General features: G+C 49.3%; 1 protein-coding gene across 1 annotated transcript; it reads left to right on the forward strand.

Annotated features, from left to right (window-relative positions):
* The first annotated feature begins 2,303 nt into the window (after window positions 1-2,303).
* ASB4 (ankyrin repeat and SOCS box containing 4) lies at window positions 2,304-22,523 on the forward strand. Its single transcript, XM_075315681.1, has 5 exons — window positions 2,304-2,589; window positions 5,163-5,462; window positions 9,569-10,059; window positions 15,535-15,648; window positions 17,095-22,523. Exons 1-5 carry the CDS (start codon window positions 2,400-2,402, stop codon window positions 17,281-17,283), a joined length of 1,284 nt encoding a protein of 427 aa, XP_075171796.1. The 5' UTR covers window positions 2,304-2,399; the 3' UTR covers window positions 17,284-22,523.
* Window positions 22,524-22,670: the final 147 nt, after the last annotated feature.

A 22,670-nucleotide genomic window follows, 5' to 3' on the forward strand; every position in this document is an offset into this window, starting at 1 on the left:
TATCAATACACTTGGAAGGAGTCATCTAAGTGCACTGACTTCTCCAGAATACATCTTGACTAATTTGAATTCTAAACTAGATTTCTCATGACTGGCTCATTAGATCTATGCAAAAAACATCTAATTTTTATTAGGGGGCAAGCCATACTACTACTACTACTTAAAGGGGTTATCCAAGGATAAAATAAAAAGGCCCTGATTACACATTTCTCCTACCATTACGGCAGCCTGTCCTTGTCACATGTCAGGACAGGCTGCAGTTTGAAGAAACACATTCCCCAAGACCTGTGTTTCAATCGCAGAGGAGTTGTATCCTAATCATGACCTCTTGCTGTATGGTCGGTTTCCTTCTCTGCTGAGCCACAGCCTGGTCGGTCTCTGTCCACCCGCTGATGATTCTCTTTTCTTTTGTTTTTCTTTCCTTGCTTTACCGTTAGTTGTTTCTCACTTTTCTGTTTTAGCTCTGTCCTATCACCGCTTGGGTGGGGCTATTTATACTCGCCTTGCACCTGCCTTCTTTGCTGGCTATACTTCTAAGTGGATTCCTGCTAAGGAGATCCAACCTTTTAACTAAGATTTTTTTTTCCTGCTAGGCAGAGACCATTTGTATCTCCTTTGTGCATTTGTTTATTTACCTTCTAAACACCTTTCCTCTATCCCCAGTTAGGCTGGTGAAAAGTTACCCTTGCTTTCATTTATTATTCTCCGTTTTCCCCCTTTGTGTACATGCTTTAGATTTCCTCCCCTGGGGTTCCTGTTTACCTCTCCACACTTTCCCTCTCTCGGTTTAGGTGTGCATAGCAGCCTCTCTTCTGGTTCATCAGGATTTATGAGAAACCGCTCGATGGCCTTTCAAGGAGCCATGTCTGAGGTGCTGTTTTTAGTTGTGCGGCTAGGGGTTTTCTAGTTTGTACAGGAACCAGTAGAGTGTGGGTGTGGCTGGTATGTTATAGGCTTTATTTCTGCAATTACTCATGTTTGTATGAGGTAGATGCATAATGGCAGTGCCAGGGGTGTAGTTATAGGTCGCGCTGGCCTTGGTGCCCGCTGTGGCCAAAAGGCTCCTCAACCGTATAAGGAGCCACCAGTATCATTATTATTATTATGCATTGCTTATATAGTGTCAACATATTTCACAGCCCTTTACAGAGAATAGCATCACTGTCCCCACAATCTAAATTCCCTATCAGTATGTCTTTGGAGTGTGGGAGGAAACCGGAGAACCAGGGAGAAACTCACTAAACACGGGAAGATCATATAAACTCCTTGCAGATATTGTTCTGGTGGGATAATCAACACCCCGAGCTGTCACAAGGAGGTTTTTACAAATATCGCCGACTGTCATCATGGTGTCAGGATCTGTGAAGACTACAGATTCTGACACTCTGCCTACTGACCTCTCTGATGTCTGTGATCAGCCGCAGGTTGACTTGGGCATCAACCTGCAGACTTGTGGTTCATAGGCAGGCTAGCAAGAGTTAATCTCTGCTGGGCTACTTGCTAGTCTCCTTTGATCATATGCTGTGGGGGAGCCAGTCACAGTCGCTTGCCTCCTATATATGCTGGCTAGACTCTTCCTTTAATGCCAGCTATTGTTTCTCTATACTGGTCTGGTGGGGTGTTGTGATCCAAACTTACTGGTGGTTGTAGTACTTTGTTGCTGTGAGTGGTTGTGGTGTTAAGCCTTGTGGTCCTTTTGTTGCTGTCTTACTTCTCTTGCTTCTCTCCATAGTTTTTGTTTCTTCCTGTGAGTTAGCAGTGTGTCTTAGTTTTTTGTTTTTTTTCCCTGTCTGTTTTAATCTGTGTTGCCATCACACTCCTGCCCCTTCCTTCCCGGGGTGGGGGAACAGATTAACTTTGGTTAGGAGAATAGTAATGCAACGGACTCCAGCATCGCCACCATTAGGGGTAATCCAGAGGATAAGGATAGCCTAGTTTCCCCTAGCATGAGGCACAGTATAGGAGCCCCCATCCCTCACTATCTGGCAGCCACATTGTGATACCAGAGCAGCAAAGCAACAGTTCTAACCACTGAGCCACCATGCTGCCCACAAGTGTTATGGAAATGACACATGGCAGCTGTGGGCCCATCACAGATTTTTCATTGTGGCCTAATGGCTTTACGATACACCTTTTGCCTTCAGTCTTTATCCCGGCCCATGGATTACAGGGACACCTGAGAAAATCATTATGGATCCTGAAGAATGACCGGACGACGTTCAGTGTCATCTAAAATTAGTCCCTCCAAAGTTTACAAGCTGCAGTATATAAATAGTGTATAAATAGTCTGGGTGGCCATGGTTGGGTGATAGAGTTACTGAAGCCGGGCCACGTCTGTGACTTTATCTTCTCCTAGGTAGAGGACATGTTTACTTCCATTCACCCAGAGGACAGCCGACATGGACTCAGAGCCCGGACAGAGATGTACCCGCGCCCTGGAGAACCAGCTCCTGAAAGAGCGGCTTCTCCACGCTCTCCAGGCCAATGACTACATTACGGTGGACAATATACTGAACGAGGGGAAGATAGATGTGGACACCATATTTGAGGTGCCGGATGAAGGTTTGGTCCTGGCTTCCTACAAATCAGGTAGAAAATCAGCAAAAAGTACATTTATGTGTGAATTGGGAGGCAAAGCTGCGGCACCGGGTTAAAATCATGGCACACGGGTCTAAAGGCTTCATATACGGAGGTGCAACTTATTGCTTCTGGGCTCCAATGCAAAATCTGCAACAGAGACTCCCACCTACCAAGTATAATACTGGGGTCTTATGTGGCAGAGGGGCCCGGGAGCAGCTACACCTCTGGGGTAATCATACTATAGATGGCTTAGAAGATGAGAGATGAGTTACATAACACAGGCCGTTCCCAATCTAATTTCAACTGGATCACTGTCTAAGGTTTCATCATCTGATACTGGTAGTGAAGCCAAGAGGAACATGAGCAACACAAGCCGGAATAAAACATATGTTCTTTTTATAAATGAAGCTAGTGTATTATATTGTATGTTTTATTCTCCAGAGCTGCACTCACTATTCTGCTGGTGCAGTCACTGTGTACATAAATTACATTACTGATCCTGAGGCATGTGGCGCCCCTGGGGCTTCAGGCGCCACAGGGTACTGCATCTCCTATGGGGTGTAGTACTTATTCCGGATCAAAGGAAGGTCGATGCTGGTTTCCACCAACACACACCTACATAAACCATAGGTTGCCCTCCCCAATGGGGACCGAGCCATGGGGGTCACCACAGCAGTTGGGATTATAGGACGCCACGCACAGGGGCTCCCGATCCACTGGAGCCGGAACTCAGGGTCAGGGAGGAAACAACCACCAGTGGGAAGTAGGAGCTCCAGGGGAGAGAAGCAGGTTGACCTAGTGAGAGTAGTGAACCAGCCAGTGGCAGCGGCTGGGGCAACAGTTTCCTGACCCAATATACAAGGAGAGCGAACATAGACACAGAGAAGAGCGGATGTGCCGTGGACAGCTCTGTGATCAATGGTGGGTGTTTCTCTACACGGTCGCTAGGAGAAGCAAGACCGGCGCTTCGGGGTACAGAACCCCAGGGCAGATATACTTAGTTATTTACCAACTCTGCAAGGGTCGTGGGAACCTACTTGAAAGCCACCGGACCTATCTCAGTTTCCTGGAGCCAACTAGTATATAGGATTTGGGGCCGAGGTCTTCGGCAGGCCCCACATCGGAACCGCGCTATCAGAATACATGACGGTACACTTTACTGACATCGAGATCCCCAAGTGCGTCATGCTACGGGGACCCGATACTTAGCGCATCAAAGGAGGAAGGGCTCATAGACTGTGACACCGGTTCTAACCCTCTGGAGATTCGGGATTGGCTGGAGCCCATCGTGGCAGAGGCCGGTACTCTGGGGCAGCACTAGCAGGAACTGTGAGTAAATACCTGGAACCGCAGCCCCTGCCTCTGCCTCTCATTTGCCGGCGACCAGCGCTGCGGCGCCAACGGGGACTACCTCCACCGCTGTCCCTGCACTCTGTCATCCTCCCGGGGCAATCCCACTCCACCAGTGGGGAGCAACACCATCCCAGCTGCGACCCCCACCATCGAGCCGGAGGGCAGCAACCGCAGCGGTGGCCCCTATCTGACCACGTACCGCAGGTGGTATCACAATCATCTAAAGACTTTCCTCACCGTCACCCCCGTCCTCCACTACAAACTACCATCAACATCCTTCCTACCACCCTTCAGCCTCCTTTCTGTACACCCCGGGGCAACGGAACCGGGTCAGGCCACCTCGTGACAACACAGAGGATCTGCATCCCTGTCCCTACTGTACTTACAGTTTATATAAAATGTCTACACACTCCTGTTAAAATGCCAGGTTTTTGTCATGCCTCTCGGCAGCCTCCAGGACCAATTTTTTTTCTTGTCTTTTTATCAATTTTTGAAGGTTGTCCAGTTTTGGGTAATGTCACTATTGCACCAAATTTAAAGCTCACCAATCACAGGGATTTTCCTATATAACCTAAAGCCAGTGCTATACTGGCACTATCAGGCTGATTCTATACATACCTTTAGTTGTCAGCTCGGATGTATAGATTTTGAAACACTACCACTTAAAAAGCTGCTCATTTTACAAACTTTACTTGGTTGTATCTGCCGAACAGCTGATAGCTGGGGTGGGTTTTGATAGTGATTACCGCCCCCCTGCCTATCCATCCTCCCCCTTTCATTTATGCTAATTCTATTATACAAGCGTTTTGCTACGTGACTAGAAGGACCTGTGCTGACGTCATACCCATGTGACCAGAAGGGGCGGGGCCTCAGCCAACAGAAAAATAATGTTACTTCCTGGTATCAGCTAAGTTGGATGAGTCCCCGCCCCTTCTGGTCACATGCTTATGACATCAGCACAGTTCCTTCTAGCCACTTAGTAAAACGCTTCTATAATAGAATTAGCATAAATAACAGGGGGAGGAACAACAGGCAGGGGGGTGGGAATCACTATGCACATCCACCCCAGTTATTAGCAGATTGGCAGCTGCTGCCAATCAAAAAGCTGCTAATTTTACAAACTTTACTTGCTTGTGTTTCAAGACCTATACATCCAAGCTGACCACTAAAGGTATATATGCTTTCTGAAAAAGCAAGACAGATGCTAATAGCTTTTATTTCACCCTCAGGTCACTGGTTGCCAAGTTTTAAGCTGGCGTCTTCATGGGCGATGGGTGTGCACATTACCGCTATGCTGGGACATCTGGAAAGTCTGCTGGTTCTGCTGGGACATAAGGCTTCCATCAACAGCAAACCCAATGGAAAGACCCCGTTACATGTCGCCTGTGTTGTGGGTAACCTGGACTGCGTCAAGATCCTGATAGAACATGGCGCAAAGCTCAACTCCTTCTCGGTCAGTGGCCACACAGCGCTCCATTACTGCAGAACCAGGGAGTCCCGGAGGTGCGCCAAGGAGCTCGTTTGGCACGGTGAGGGAAACACTTAGGGAAAATTTTCTAAATAGGTTCCAGTTATATAACAATTATTCTATTTTATACTTGAACTCTAAAAATTTTGAATTTACTTGCACATGAATTATTCTCTGCTTTCTGCTCAGTGAATAAGAATATTTTTAAATTTTATTACAGTGTGCCCAAACTGCAATTATCCCATACGGGGTAAAACCTTTTTTATTTGACTCTTTCCATAACAGTGACAGACACACAACGCCTAAAAGAGTAAAGGGGGCTTTACACGCTACAATATTCCTAGCAATTGCTAGCGATATCGAGCGCGAAAGCTCCCGCCCCCGTCGTGCATGCGATATCGTGTGATCGCTGCCGCAGCGAACATTATCGCTACGGCAGCGTCACACGCACTTACCTGGTCGGCGGCGTCGCTGTGACTGCTGAACAATCCCTCCCTCAAGGGGGAGGTGCGTTCGGCGTCACAGCGACGTCACAAAGTGGCCGGCCAATCAAAGCGGAGGGGCGGAGATGAGCGGGACGTAACATCCCGTCCACCTCCTTCCTTCCGCATTGGCGGTGGAGGCAGGTAGGAGATGTTCCTCGCTCCTGCGGTGTCACACACAGCGATGTATGCTGCCGCAGGAGCGACGAACAACATCGCTAATAAACAATTAATGATTTTTTTGTTTTAGGACGACCTCTCCATGGTGATCGATTTTCACCACTTTTGCGGTCGCTGAAGATCGCACATACGTGTCACACGTTGCGATATCGTTAATGACGGCAGATGTGCGTCACAAACAACGTGACCCCGACGATAAATCATTAACGATATCGTAACGTGTAAAGCCCCCTTACCAGTTGCCATCAGCCAAAACATCAAAAAGAACAGACTTCCTAAAAGTGAAAGTCACAACCCTTCAGTGGAATTAGTTGCACCAGTATCAATATTAGTGGTAGGATTCCCTCATTTCTCCAGTATCAGCAGCAGCAGGATCCTCTCTCCTCTTAGTATCAGCAGCAGCAGGATCCTCTCCCCTCTTAGTATCAGCCGCAGCAGGATCCTCTCCCCTCAGTATCAGTCGCAGCAGTATCTTGACCCCTCTTAGTATCAGCAGCATCAAGATCCTTTCCCATGTTAGTATCAGTAGCAGCAGGATTCCTTTCCCTGTTAGTATCTGCTGCAGCAGGATCCTCTCCCCTCTTAGTATCAGCAACAGCAGTATCTTGTTTCCTCTTATCACCAGCAGCAGGATCTTCTCCCTTCTTAGTATCAGCAGCAGGATCCCTCCCCTGCTAGTATCAACAGTAACAGGATCTTCTCCCCTTTTTGTATCAGCAGCAGCAGCAGCAGGATCCTCTCCCCTCTTAGTATCAGCAGCAGGTTCCTCTCCTGTTATGATCAGGAACCATGGAAGATCACAATAGATCATTGTCAAAAGGTGACAAGAGCATTGGCAACTAATCTGACCGCCATCCCCTTACTAACCATCAACACTAAGGGGTACTTTGCACACTAGGACATCGCAAGCCGATGCTTGCGATCCCGAGTGCGATAGTCCCCGCCCCTGTCGCAGCTGCGATATCATGGTGATAGCTGCCGTAGCGAACATTATCGCTACGGCAGCTTCACACGCACTTACCTGCCCTGCGACGTCGCTTTGGCCGGCGAACCGCCTCCTTCCTAAGGGGGCGGGTCGTGTGGCGTCACAGCGACGTCACACGGCAGGCGGCCAATAGAAGCAGAGGGGCGGAGATGAGCAGGTCGTAAACATCCCGCCCACCTCCTTCCTTTCGCATAGCCGGCGTGAGCCGAAGGTAGGAGATGTTCCTCGCTCCTGCGGCTTCACACACAGCGATGTGTGCTGCTGCAGGAACGAGGAATAACATCGTAACATCGGTCCTTCCGTAATTATGGAAATGACCGACGCTATACCGATGATACGATTACGACGCTTTTGCGCTGGTTAATCGTATCATAAACGATTTACAGAGTACGATATCGACAGCGACGCCGGATGTGCGTCACTTTCGATTTGACCCCACCGACAACGCACCTGCGATGTCGTAGTGTGCAAAGTACCCCTAAAAGTAGCTGAGGGGTGAACTAACATCCTGTGCACTGCGAACCCAGCCGAGAATTAGCTATCATAAAGGAAGGAAGGATGAATAACTCTCTACCTCAGAAATAGACTGCAAAAGGTATAGCAAGCCCCCCACATTCAAAGACTACGGTGATATAGGAAAATACAATAAACAGATGGATGATAGAATTAGCAAAGGTGAGGCCCCACTAACTAAATAGGAAAGGATAGGAAAAAGGCTGATGGTGACCAGAGAAAAACCCTACAAAAAACCCAAATACCTGATAGTACAAAAAGGTCCTCAGATCGCACGATCTGCACTCCGTCCTATATCAGGCGCTCTTGTCAAACCAATGAACAGAAAACAGGAACAATTACAAATTCAAGAAGCAACAAACACATGGACTTATAGGAGCAATACTCCAAACATTGCTGCAGGGAGCTTCCCAGCAAAGCAACAGAGGGAAGAATCCTGCATGCAAATAAACTGACAATAACTACAAAAATTGACAACCCAGATAAGAATAAAAGAACAAAACAAATTAAGAAAGAGCCAAGCACTTACCTGGGGTAGATGTGGTCTGGAGCAAGATGAAAAGGCTGGTGAACTACAGAACAAATGATAACCGGCCCAGACAGCTATGAATCAAAAGCTTAAACAGGCAGAGAGTTAGCAATGGAAACGCCCATTGCTCCAGCACACCTGGTCTCTATCCAAACCATTCCTGGCCACAAGAGGGAGCCTCACAGCAGCAAAAGCATAACTGACATTCACAACACTCTCCCTTCTTAGTATCAGCAGCAAGATCCCTTCCCTTGTTACTATCAGTAGCAGCAGGATTCCTTCCCCTGTTAGTATAATCAGCAGGATCCTCTCCCTTCTTAGTTTCAGCAGCAGCAGGATCCTCTCCCTTCTTAGTATCAGCCTCAGCAGGATCCTCTCCCTTCTTAGTATCTGCCGCAGCAGAATCCTCTCCCCTCTTAGTTTCAGCAGCAGCAGGATCCTCTCCTCTCTTAGTATCAGAAGCAGCAGGGTCCTCTCCCTTCTTAGTATCAGCAGTAGCAGGATCCTCTCCCCTTTTACCATCAGCAGCAGTAGGATCTTCACTTTCCCTAAGTATAAGTAGGGAGCAAGTTCCCATTTCTCTGTTTCCAGGCAGAATTAGTGCAGTCACTGAAAAGTGCATCTGATGGAAAACAGTATATCAAAGACCCGTAAGGAAGAGGAGGAGGGGGATGCAGCTGCAGATTATCAGTTATTACTGCAGATGGAAGCAGGGAAGGAAGAAAATCCCTTGCATCTGCCAGTGACATATTATTGCATTTGCCTTTTTTTTTTTTTCAAAGCTATATGGTAGTTTTTGGTGTTTTATGCCTGGTTTTTAGTTGTACCTAATTATTTTTCCCGAATGCAGTTTGTGTTTAAAAAAAAAACGCTGTGCTTTCTCACCCTCCAAGGGTCCAGGGCTGTCTTCAGTGTTGCTTCCTGTATATATTACTGTCTGCAGTGCTGATGTTGCATTGACAGCGCTGCAGCCAATCCTGTGAGCTCTGCGGCTGCGCCCAAGTTGACAGCACAAAATGCTGAGCTCACTGATTGTCTGCAGCGCTGTGGATTAGGTGTCAGCGCTGCAGACAATAACAGACACCATGAGCAGGAGCAGAGACTCGGCGCTGGACCTGGGGATGGTGAGTAAAGCATTTATTTATTTATTTATTTTATTTTTTTTAAATAATCTGTAGCCGTTGGACAGAGGTTGTCCAAAACAAGAAATCCCCTTTAATGGGCCACATTTTTAGTCTTTTTTTTTTTTCTTTCTTTTTTTTTTTTTTTGTGGAATATGCTCATTTTTTGTGCCAAATAGATTAAAAACGACAACAAAAAATATTTTTTATTTTGCTTAAAATTCGTGAACTGTACCCTCCCTCCAGTTTTAAGAACTTGCCAATAAAAAATGTCAACGAATAGCAGAATTAAAAAAAAAAAAAAAAAGGAAAATAAAACAAAATACAAAAATTCTGACTTTTTTGGCTGTATTTTAGGGGCAGATGTGAACCTGCAGAGTGACGACCACGCGCTGGAGACCCCTCTACACACAGCGGCCCGATTAGGACTTCCAGATCTTATCCCTTTCTATGTGAACCACGGGGCGATCGTGGACAGCTTTAACTCCACCTTGGAGACCCCGCTCGCTACCGCCGCCTACTGGGCATTAGATATCAAGGAGCAGAAATACAGCAGCAAACACCACCTGATCTGCAGGATGCTGCTGGACTTCAACGCCGAAGTCAACATCCGAGATATCGACCGCAAGACGCCCCTCCACAAAGCGGCGTGGAACTGCGACCACATCCTGATGCACATGCTGCTGGACGCAGGCGCCCTGGCCACCGCTATGGACGTGAACGGCTGTGGCCCCCAGCAGTATGTCCTAAAGGTCACGACTGTCCGTGCGGCCGGTCAGCCAGAAATCTGCTACCAGCTACTGCTCAACCATGGAGCAGCGCGGATATACCCACCACAGTTCCATAAAGTGAGTTATCCAACAAAATGATGTATTTGTATCTTCATTTATTATCATTTGGTTTTCACTCTGCTTGATGTCAGTGAATGGAAACATTAATTGATTCCTTCCAGCACTTTTCTGACACTGTTTATGAGGGAGCACTCTGCTGGAGCGGTTTATGAGGGAGCACTCTGCTGGAGCGGTTTATGAGGGAGCATTCTGCTGGAGCGGTTTATGAGGGAGCACTCTGCTGGAGCGGTTTATGAGGGAGCACTCTACTGGCACTGTTTATGAGGGAGCACTCTGCTGGAGCTGTTTATGAGGGAGCACTCTGCTGGAGCTGTTTGAGGGAGCACTCTGCTGGAGCTGTTTGAGGGAGCACTCTGCTGGAGCTGTTTGAGGGAGCACTCTGCTGGAGCTGTTTGAGGGAGCACTCTGCTGGAGCTGTTTATGAGGGAGCACTCTGCTGGAGCGGTTTGAGGGAGCACTCTGCTGGAGCGGTTTGAGGGAGCACTCTGCTGGAGCGGTTTGAGGGAGCACTCTGCTGGAGCGGTTTGAGGGAGCACTCTGCTGGAGCGGTTTGAGGGAGCACTCTGCTGGAGCGGTTTGAGGGAGCACTCTGCTGGAGCGGTTTGAGGGAGCACTCTGCTGGAGCGGTTTGAGGGAGCACTCTGCTGGAGCGGTTTGAGGGAGCACTCTGCTGGAGCGGTTTATGAGGAAGCATTCTGCTGGAGCGGTTTATGAGGGAGCACTCTGCTGGAGCTGTTTATGAGGGAGCACTCTGCTGGAGCTGTTTATGAGGGAGCACTCTGCTGGCGCTGTTTATGAGGGAGCACTCTGCTGGCGCTGTTTATGAGGGAGCACTCTGCTGGCGCTGTTTATGAGGGAGCACTCTGCTGGCGCTGTTTATGAGGGAGCACTCTGCTGGAGCGGTTTGAGGGAGCACTCTGCTGGAGCGGTTTGAGGGAGCACTCTGCTGGAGCGGTTTGAGGGAGCACTCTGCTGGAGCGGTTTGAGGGAGCACTCTGCTGGAGCGGTTTGAGGGAGCACTCTGCTGGAGCGGTTTGAGGGAGCACTCTGCTGGAGCGGTTTGAGGGAGCACTCTGCTGGAGCGGTTTATGAGGGAGCACTCTGCTGGAGCGGTTTATGAGGAAGCATTCTGCTGGAGCGGTTTGAGGGAGCACTCTGCTGACACTGTTTATGAGGGAGCACTCTGCTGGAGCTGTTTATGAGGGAGCACTCTGCTGGCGCTGTTTATGAGGGAGCACTCTGCTGGCGCTGTTTATGAGGGAGCACTCTGCTGGCGCTGTTTATGAGGGAGCACTCTGCTGGAGCGGTTTGAGGGAGCACTCTGCTGGAGCGGTTTGAGGGAGCACTCTGCTGGAGCGGTTTGAGGGAGCACTCTGCTGGAGCGGTTTATGAGGGAGCACTCTGCTGGAGCGGTTTATGAGGAAGCATTCTGCTGGAGCGGTTTATGAGGGAGCACTCTGCTGACACTGTATGAGGGAGCACTCTGCTGACACTGTTTATGAGGGAGCACTCTGCTGGCGCTGTTTATGAGGGAGCACTCTGCTGGCGCTGTTTATGAGGGAGCACTCTGCTGGCGCTGTTTATGAGGGAGCACTCTGCTGGAGCGGTTTGAGGGAGCACTCTGCTGGAGCGGTTTGAGGGAGCACTCTGCTGGAGCGGTTTGAGGGAGCACTCTGCTGGAGCGGTTTGAGGAAGCATTCTGCTGGAGCGGTTTATGAGGGAGCACTCTGCTGACACTGTTTATGAGGGAGCACTCTGCTGGAGCTGTTTATGAGGGAGTGTGGCGCCCTGGACAAGCCAGGGACCACAGGTAACACACCCCCACCCCCAGCAGTTCACAGCAGACATCCCCAGTGAGACCTGATTTCTTCCCTCGGGTTCAGACAGACACACCAGGTGGGCAGAGTCAAGCAGATAGGCACGCCCACCGAGGAGTCTAGCTGGCCTGAGGCAAAAACCAGCTCAGACAAGTCCAGGCAGAGGAAGAGAGAGGAGGTCTGCAGAGAGGCAGACGCAGACTGGGGCCTAGGTTGGAGCCTAGGGCCCTCGTGTAGCAGTCAGGCAGACGGTAGTGGCCGTCTGCAGGAGCCGGGAAGACAGTCTGGTGGAACCGTAGGTAGCCGGGGCTGGGCGGTGGCCCACCGGTACTGAACCGGGGAGCCAGCTCGAAACCGGAGCGCAGGAGGAGCGTACGGAAGGTGCAGGAAAGGACTTACATTACCAACCTGGGGTCAGGGGAAAAACACCGCAGCCGTCTGTGTGACCCGTCCATCCAGCCGTTTGTTTCATCAGAGACTCAGTGTGTGTTACTGGCTGAGTGAGTACCACCGTGCCGTGCGGCACAGCGCTGCCCCCGCGACCCTGCACCTCGCCAGGCCCCGTAACCCGCCTGCCAACCATCCCTACCCCATCACCGGGCCCCGGGACCACCAACCCCCCTACCCACGGAGGGGAGAACCAACATCCAGGCTGCTCCCTGTCACCGCTCCCGGGATCCCCGTCCAGAGCAGCGGTGGTGTCACCAACCTCACCACAACCGTGGGTGGCGTCATGGACAATATCCCTAAACCAAACCACCCCCTTTCACTCACTGGCAAGGAACGCCGCTCGAGTCCCCGGGATCCGGCCCACCGCTCGAGCCACCACCGAGCAGCAGCCGGACCCGAGCAGTGGGTGAGTGCAGCGTCCCCTCCTCCGCCCGCGACAGGAGCACTCTGCTGGAGCGGTTTATTAGGGAGCACTGTTCTGACACTATTTAGGAGGGAGCATTCTTCTGGTACTGTTTACGAAGGAGCACTCTGCTGGCACTGTTTATGAGGGAGTTCTGTGCTGTTACTGCTTAAGAGGGGGCACTCTTGTTTAGGAGAGACCACTCTTCTGACAATGTTTATGATGGAGTACTCTGCTGGAAGTGTTTAGAAGAGAGCACTATACTGGTGTCGCGGGCGGAGGAGGGGACGCTGCGCTCTCCCACTGCTCGGGTCCGGCTGCTGCTGGTGCCGCTGCTCGGTGGTGGCTCGAGCGGTGGGCCGGATCCCGGGGACTTGAGCGGCGTTCCTCGCCCGTGAGTGAAAAGGGGGTTTGATTGTGGGGATTTGGTATTGTCCGTGACGCCACCCACGGTTGTGGTGAAGTTGTGACACCACCGCTGCTCTATGCAGGGATCCCGGGAGCGGTGACAGGGAGCAGCTTTGTTAGTTCTCCCCTCCGTGGGTAGGGGGTTGGTTGTCCCGCGGCCCGGTGAGGGAGGGATGGCAGGTGGGTTACGGGGCCTGGTGAGGTGCAGGGTCGCGGGGGCAGCGCTGTGCCGCACGGCACGGTGATACTCACTCAGCCAATGATGAGGACACAGTTCTCGGTAAAACACATGGCTGGATGGACGGGTCCCACAGACGGCTGCGGTGTTGTTTCTCCCGGCAGGTTGATGGTGACTGCCTTTCCCTGCACCTGTGTAGTATAACGGTTTCAATGGGTTCCCACCGGTAACCCGCTCCCCAGCTAAGATAGGTGCTGAAGGAGCCCCTTTTGCCCGCAGGCTCTGGCCCTGGGAACGCTAGCCTTGGCGGTGACTGTGTTTCCCTCTCTCGGTTGGACTGTTGCCTTCTTTCGGGACTTGGCTGCTGGGAAACCCGGGAGGTTCCCTTCGCTAACGGATTTGGCAACTTCACGGCGGCTCCTAGCCTTGCCGGGGTCCGTAAGCCCCTACCGGATGGTGCTGGCTTCTCTTCGCGTACCGGTCCGGTACCGCCGGGCCACCGCCCATCCACGGTCCTTGCGGTAAACTCCGATAGGCCACTCCTGCAGACGGTCACAACAGTCTGCCAACCTTGCTGTTCCGTCCGGGCCACACACCCGGACCAACTTCAGTCTGCTCCTTTACTACTTCAACTCTACAACTCCACTGCTACTTCCCTCCTTCCACTTTCACTCTCCAAACTAAACTGAGCTCTTTTCCCGCCTCCAGGACTGTGAACTCCTCAGTGGGCGGGACCAACCGCCTGGCCCACCCCCTGGTGTGAACATCAGCCCCTGGAGGGAGGGAACAAGGGTTTTTATCTGAGTTCGGTGACCAGGAGTGTGGGGTGTGTTGGTGTTGTTCTCTGTGGCCCCTGGCTTGTCCAGGGCGCCACATTGGCACTGTTAAGGAGGGAGCACTGTTTTGAGGGAACACTCTGCTGGTACCTTTTTGAGGAGGCGTCATTCATCTGGCACTATTTATGATGGAGCACTGCTGTCACTGTTTATGTGGAGGCACTCAGCTGGGACTGTTTGAGGGATTACTCTTCTGGCACTGTTTATAAGAGTGCACTCTGCTGTCACTGTATATGAGGTGACACTTTGCTGGTACCTTTTAGGAGAGGTCACTCAACTGTTCATGTTTATGAGGGAGCTCTCTGCTGGCACTGTTTATGAGCGAGCACTCATCTGGCACTGTTTATGAGGGAGCACTCACTGGCAGTGTTTATGAGATAGTGTTCATCTGGCACTGTTTATGAGCGAGCACTCATCTGGCACTGTTTATTAGGGAGCACTCACTGGCAGTGTTTATGAGGGAGCACTCTTCTGTCACTGTTTATGAGGGAGCACTCTAATGGCACTGTTTAGGTGGCAGCACTCATCTGGTGCTGTTTACAAGGGAGCACTCATCTGGCACTGTTTATGAGTGAGCACTCACTGCCACTGATTGGGAGGGAACACTCTTCTGGCACTGTTTCGGAGGGAGCAGTCTGTTGGCACTGTTTGAGGTGACACTCTACTGGTACCATTTAGGAGAGGTCACTCATCTCTCGATGTTTGAGGAAGCACTCTGTTTTCACTGTTTGAGGGAGCACTCACTGGCACTGTTTATAAGGGGACACTCTGCTGTCACTGTTTATGCGAGAGCACTCTACTGTCACTGTTTATGCGAGAGCACTCTACTGTCACTGTTTATGCGAGAGCACTCTACTGGCACTGTTTATGCGAGAGCACTCTACGGTCACTGTTTATGAGGGAGCACTCTGCTGGAGCGGTTTATGAGGGAGCACTCTGCTGGAGCGGTTTATGAGGGAGCACTCTGCTGGAGCGGTTTATGAGGGAGCACTCTGCTGGAGCGGTTTATGAGGGAGCACTCTGCTGGAGCGGTTTATGAGGGAGCACTCTGCTGGAGCGGTTTATGAGGGAGCACTCTGCTGGAGCGGTTTATGAGGAAGCACTCTGCTGGAGCGGTTTATGAGGGAGCACTCTACTGGCACTGTTTAGGAGGAAGCACTCTAATGGCACTATAATGGGGGCCCAATAATGGACAGAGTTTATGCATCGTATATTCCTGAAAATTTTACATGTACTATATATGGATATATTATTTGTGAACCGTCCGGGATCCCCCGTGGCCGATCAGAGGGTCTTGAGGTCACACACATACATACTGGTGACTTTATTGTGTATTTTTATATATTTTCCCATGTAACTGACCAGATGGTAAATCTTTAGGTCTTCGAGGAATGTCACTCGTATCCGAGAGCCGTGGAAGTCATGGTCAATGCCTACGAGCACATAAAGGCGACATACAGATGGAACAAAGCCATTCCTGAAGACGACCTGGAGGTAATGGGAACAATAACTCAAGGGGAAATAGATGCAGGGGACAGGAGCGGCTGATGAGAGTGATTGTTCCCAGATTCTAATTAATTTCAATAGGAGAAAAAATTAGGGTATTTTGTACATTTAACTTAAAGGAGTCCCCGTCAGTCGGCAGCTGGTTACATGCCATGCTTCATTTATGGGACCGCTGCAGCCAATCACTGTTAGACGTGGTGCTGATGTGTGTTGTGTGACTGCTGTGCCTGCTGTTAGGCAGATTTCCCTTTTAGAATAGAAATACTCTTTTTATATTATAGCTACTTATTTGTGTTGTCAAAATTTCAAAGTTGGTTCCCAACTTTGTTTTCCGTTGCAGACAGAGGTTATATGGTAAAAGTCCACAAGGGGGAGCTCTTTACACAAAGATCTATCCAGCCAGTATTTGTCAGTGCAGACCTCCCTCTAGGGGTGACTGCTTGAATAGCAACTTCACTTTTTATTTTATCTAGATCTAGACAGTCTAAGAAAAAAATAATTAACAATATTTTTCTTGGACACATTATAAAACCACAATAAATCCTTATGATTATAAGTGATCCAGGTCCACAGCTCCTAAATCTGATCAGAAAACCCCAGCTGCAGTCACCGTAAACTATAAAATAAGGAGAATTCCAGTCAAAACAATCTGTATTCAGCATAAAAAATATCACGGATGCCTCAATTTTTTTCCTACGGACAAACAAAAAAAGTGCCCAGTTTGTCTGCACTGTCCAGGAACTCCTGGATCAACATGGCAGATTGCTAGAATTGTATATGAGAGGGCACTGTGCTGGTGCTGTATGTGAGAGGGCACTGTGCTGGTGCTGTGTATGAGAGGGCACTGTGCTGGTGCTGTATATGAGAGGGCACTGTGCTGGTGCTGTATATGAGAGGGCACTGTGCTGGTGCTGTATATGAGAGGGCACTGTGCTGGTGCTGTATATGAGAGGGCACTGTGCTGGTGCTGTATATGAGAGGGCACTGTGCTGGTGCTGTATATGAGAGGGCACTGTGCTGGTGCTGTATATGAGAGGGCACTGTGCTGGTGCTGTATATGAGAGGGCACTGTGCTGGTGCTGTATATGAGAGGGCACTGTGCTGGTGCTGTATATGAGAGGGCACTGTGCTGGTGCTGTATATGAGAGGGCACTGTGCTGGTGCTGTATATGAGAGGGCACTGTGCTGGTGCTGTATATGAGAGGGCACTGTGCTGGTGCTGTATATGAGAGGGCACTGTGCTGTATATGAGAGGGCACTGTGCTGGTGCTGTATGTGAGAGGGCACTGTGCTGGTGCTGTATGTGAGAGGGCACTGTGCTGGTGCTGTATGTGAGAGGGCACTGTGCTGGTGCTGTATATGAGAGTGCACTATGCTATATGTGAGAGGGTACTCTACTGGTGCTGGCACTACCCTGACTCTTATTTTTTCCAGAGACATCAGGCGTTTTATGATTCCCTGTTTGAGGTTTGCAGTAACTCCCCGAGGACACTCATGCACCTGGCCAGGTGTGCCATCCGTGCCGTTTTACGGAAGAAGTGCCACCGCGTCATCCCTCTGCTGTCTCTGCCGACCACCCTGAAGATGTATCTCCTGCTCGAGCCACAGGGAAGACTTTACTAACTTCACAAACTGCTCAACGCTGGAAATTGTGGCTTTGAATTTTGCAAGTTTGGAGTTTCTTAATGGCGGAAGAGCCACAGACTACCAGTAATGGACTAGTGACTCCATACGAGAAAATCTGATAATCCAGGATGCCCAGGACCACCGAGGTGTCAGATTAGACTAGTAGTAGATTACGGTCAGGTTGACGCATGGCAAATACTGATGGTATCAGTTCCTGGGACACCTAGAGGGCCCTTATAACATAGCGGAGCCTGGGTACAAGTAGTAATATATTGTCTGTATGTATATATTATATTGCTATAATAAAGAGCATAATCTGCTATGTATATCACCCTGTATTATATTACAAGGGTAAAAACACCATAAATCAGGCGTGCATAGCACTTTTAGGTCCAAGGAACTCATTGCCATATTGAATCAATCCCAAGGGCCACAAAAAAATGTAAAAGGGTATTTACATGGATACATCACCAGAAGCAATTTTTGATTTATTTGGGGAGGTTCGGCTCAGTTTTTGCTTCCAAAACCGACATTATGGATTCATACATGTGTAGCAGATCAGGACCACCGTCAGTACATGAGTGTAGCAGCAGAGCTACCATCAGTTCAATGAGCGTGGCACCAGAACCACCGTCAGATCATGAGCGTGGCACCAGAACCACCGTCAGATCATGAGCGTGGCACCAGAACCACCGTCAGTTCATGAGCGTGGCACCAGAACCACCGTCAGTTCATGAGCGTGGCACCAGAACCACCGTCAGTTCATGAGCGTGGCACCAGAACCACCGTCAGTTCATGAGCGTGGCACCAGAACCACCGTCAGTTCATGAGCGTGGCACCAGAACCACCGTCAGTTCATGAGCGTGGCACCAGAACCACCGTCAGTTCATGAGCGTGGCACCAGAACCACCGTCAGTTCATGAGCGTGGCACCAGAACCACCGTCAGTTCATGAGCGTGGCACCAGAACCATTGTTAGTACATGTATACAGCACCAAGCATAGTGCAGCGATGAATTGTAATATCAGGTCCGTTCCATATACAATTGTATTGCTTGAGCCTACAATTCCCAGTATGTCCTTGACAATCGTGAAGAGATGCTGGGAGTTGTTGCTGTTACCAGCCATCATTAGACTGTGGACCATAATGACCTCAGTATTGATGAGACATAGTCTGTATCACAAATATTTACATGCAAGTACCTTTATAGATGATATGTTCTCTGTTTGGAGTTGTTTCTGCCTCTTATATATCAATGTAGTACAAATGCCATGATGAGATTTCATGCCCAGAGCTCATCTCTGCAGACCTCCCTTTTCTCCGTCTTCCCAGAGCCCTCAAAAATAAAAGTATCATTATACTGGCCATAAATAAAAATATTTTGCATGCTATGTGGCCGTAAATGAATAATTGCCCCTTGCTATGCTTCCTGCATAAAATAGCCCTCCTCCCACACTCCCACTTTCCATAACATCCCCCCACATTGCCCTTCTCCATAATAATCCTCTCCCCACACTGCCTCCTCCATAATGTCCCCCCACACTGTCCCTATCCATAATGTCTCCCACACTGCCCCTCTCTGCAATGTCATCTCCCCACGCTGCCCATCTCCATAATATCCTCCCACACTGACCCTCTCCACAATGTCATCCCCCTACACTGCCCCTCTCCATAATATCTCCCCCACAATGCATCTCTCCATAATATTCCTCCCTCCTAATTTCCCCCTCCATAATATTCCTCCCTCCACACTGTCCCTTTCCATCATACCCCCTATACTGCAGCGCCTGTCCATAATGTCATCCCCCAGACTGCTCGTCTCCATAATATTCCTCTTACCAAACTGCCCCTCTCCATATTCTCATCCACACTGCCCCTTTCCTTAATACCTCCCCCACACTGCCCCTCTCAATAATATTCCTCCCCACACACTGCCCCTCTCCATAATGTCAGACCCTCACACTGCCCCTGCCCATATCTCCCTCCACTGCCTCTTTCCATAATATCCCCCCACACTGCCCCTCTTATAATTTTCCTCCCTCCACAATGTCCCTCTCCATAATGTCATCCACTCACACTACCACTCTCCATACCATCCCCCTACATTGCACTTCTCCATAATATTCCTCCGCGCATGTGACGCCCTGGCAAAGCCAAGTTGTCACAGAAAGAGTTAATCCTCCTTGGTAACCTGATCCCACACCGGAGCAGCAGGACAAACCACTTCCCCCAGTGTAAGAGAAAAACAGAGCAGAGGGGAGGGGCTGGAGCAGAGTGTGTGGAGAGACAGACAGAAGAGGAGTCTGGAGTTGTAGCTCCCAGGCTGATAGTGAAGCGTGCTCCGAAAGGGCCGGGACAGGCTGTTAGTGAGGAAGGGGCCAGAGGTAGCCGGGGCAGGGTAGTGGCCCACCGGTACCTAGGGTGACCCGGATCACTGCAGGAGAGTGGATTCCCCGTTCCCGGCTGAGGAGAAAGAGGAAGAGAGTGGAGAGAGAGGCACCTGGCTGCAGGGAAAGAACAACAGGAGCTGCTGCACCGTGTGTGGGACACTAACACCCCCCCGTACCGAAGGCTGCGGACACCGGCAATTCCTAGTTACCAGTGACTCTGTGTGAAATACTTGTGAGTACGCCCGTGCCCTCGGGCACCGCACCACAGCACTGCGCCCTGCTCCCTGCTTATCCCCGAACGGGCCCCGGGACCAACTGCCCCTACCCACGGAGGGGTTAACATCCTAAGCTGCATCCCAACACCGTTCCCGGGAGTCCCGCACCTTCATCGCAGCGGTGGTGTCCACCATCACCACAACCCGTGGGTGGCGTCACGGACAATCTCCCTTACCAAATCCCCTTTTACTGTGGAGCCTGGGATCACAGACCGGGTCACGCCACCGTGATACCCACAGAAGTGACCTCGTGGCCCGGATCTGAGTACCCCCTGATCCACGGGCGACACACGCACACTGACCCTCTCCATAATATCTCCATCATATTCCTCCTCCCACATTACACTTCTCCATAATGTTGCCCCCTCACACTGTCCCTCTCCTTAATATCTCCCCTACACTGACTGTCCATAATATTCCCCCACACTGCCCCTCTCCATAATATCGCCCTACAATACCTGTCTCCATGATATCTCCCCCATGCTGCCCCTCTATAATATTCTCCCCCACGCCCTGCCTCTCTCCATGTCATCCCCTCACACTGCCAATTTCCATAATATCTCTCCACATTGCCCCTCTCCATAATATCCCTCTACACTGCCCTCTCCATAATGTTCCTCTACACTGTTCCTATCCATAATATCCCTCTCACACTGCCCCTTTTCATAATATCCCCCACACAGTCTGAGAGATGCAAATACAGTTGAACATTGGAAGCAGGGAGCAGCATCTGCTGCACAGGTCCACGGGCCACAGCAAAGTCTTTGGCTGTATGTTGTGCAGGACTCCCAGGAATCCATGCAATAAATCCTGTATTATACTCCAAAGTTGCACTCACTATTCTGCTGGAAGACTAAGAATCAGTACAGGATAAGTAATGTAATGTTCAGTATGTACACAGTGACTACACTAGCAGATTAGTGAGTGCAGCTCTGGAGTATAATACAGGATGTAACTCAGGATCAGTACAGGATCAGTAATGTAATCTTTGTACACTGACTGCACCAGCAGAATAGTGAGTGCAGCTCTGGAGTATAATACAGGAGGTAACTCAGGATCAGTACAGGATCAGTAATGTAATGTACAGTCATATGAAAAAGTTTGGGCACCCCTATTAATGTTAACCTTTTTTCTTTATAACAATTTGGGTTTTTGCTATTTCAGTTTCATATATCTAATAACTGATGGACTGAGTAATATTTCTGGATTGAAATGAGGTTTATTGTACTAACATAAAATGTGCAATCCGCATTTAAAAATGTTTTGACCGGTGCAAAAGTATGGGCACCCTTATCAATTTCTTGATTTGAACCCTCCTAACTACTTTTTACTGGCTTACTAAAGCACTAAATTGGTTTTGTAACCTCATTGAGCTTTGAACTTCATAGCCAGGTGTATCCAATCATGAGAAAAGGTATTTAAGGTGGCCACTTGCAAGTTGTTCTCCTATTTGAATCTCCTATGAAGAGTGGCATCATGGGCTCCTCAAAACAACTCTCAAATGATCTGAAAACAAAGATTATTCAGCATAGTTGTTCAGGGGAAGGTACAAAAAGTTGTCTCAGAGATTTAAACTGTCAGTTTCCACTGTGAGGAACATAGTAAGGAAATGGAAGAACACAGGTACAGTTCTTGTTACGCCCAGAAGTGGCAGGCCAAGAAAAATATCAGAAAGGCAGAGAAGAAGAATGGTGAGAACAGTCAAGGACAATCCACAGACCACCTCCAAAGACCTGCAGCATCATCTTGCTGCAGATGGTGTCAATGCGCATCGGTCAACAATACAGCGCACGTTGCACAAGTAGAAGCTGTATGGGAGAGTGATGCGAAAGAAGCCGTTTCTGCAAGCACGCCACAAACAGAGTCGCCTGAGGTATGCAAAAGCACATTTGGACAAGCCAGTTACATTTTGGAAGAAGGTCCTGTGGACTGATGAAACAAAGATTGAGTTGTTTGGTCATACAAAAAGGTGTTATGCATGGAGGCAAAAACACGGCATTCCAAGAAAAGCACTTGCTACCCACAGTAAAATTTGGTGGAGGTTCCATCATGCTTTGGGGCTGTGTGGCCAATGCCGGCACCGGGAATCTTGTTAAAGTTGAGGGTTGCATGGATTCAACTCAGTATCAGCAGATTCTTGACAATAATGTGCAAGAATCAGTGACGAGGTTGAAGTTACGCAGGGGATGGATATTTCAGCAAGACAATGATCCAAAACACCGCTCCAAATCTACTCAGGCATTCATGCAGAGGAACAATTACAATGTTCTGGAATGGCCATCCCAGTCCCCAGACCTGAATATCATTGAAAATCTGTGGGATGATGTGAAGCGGCTGTCCATGCTCGGCGACCATCAAACTTAACTGAACTGGAATTGTTTTGTAAACAGGAATGGTCAAATCTACCTTCATCCAGGATCCAGGAACTCATTAAAAGCTACAGGAAGCGACTAGAGACTGTGATTTTTGCAAAAGGAGGATCTACAAAATATTAATGTCACTTTTATGTTGAGGTGCCCATACTTTTGCACCTGTCAAATTTTGTTTAAATGCTGATTGCACATTTTCTGTTAGTACAAAAAAACCTCATTTCAATCCAGAAATATTACTCCGTCCATCAGTTATTAGATATATGAAACTGAAATAGCAAAACCCAAATAAAGAAAAAAGGTTAACATTAATAGGGGTGCCCAAACTTTTTCATATGACTGTATGTGCAC

Source organism: Anomaloglossus baeobatrachus, chromosome 6 (genome assembly GCF_048569485.1).
Source record: "Anomaloglossus baeobatrachus isolate aAnoBae1 chromosome 6, aAnoBae1.hap1, whole genome shotgun sequence".
Lineage (NCBI taxonomy): Eukaryota > Metazoa > Chordata > Amphibia > Anura > Aromobatidae > Anomaloglossus > Anomaloglossus baeobatrachus.

What these genes read in the sequence shown, in the direction of transcription:
- ASB4 (XM_075315681.1), top strand. Translation starts at nt 2,400, where the DNA reads ATGGACTCAGAGCCCGGACAGAGATGTACCCGCGCCCTGGAGAACCAG. An exon ending in CCTGGCTTCCTACAAATCAG is followed by an intron (nt 2,590 to 5,162) that starts GTAGAAAATCAG and finishes TTTCACCCTCAG; the next exon opens with GTCACTGGTTGCCAAGTTTT. An exon ending in ACCCACCACAGTTCCATAAA is followed by an intron (nt 10,060 to 15,534) that starts GTGAGTTATCCA and finishes GTAAATCTTTAG; the next exon opens with GTCTTCGAGGAATGTCACTC.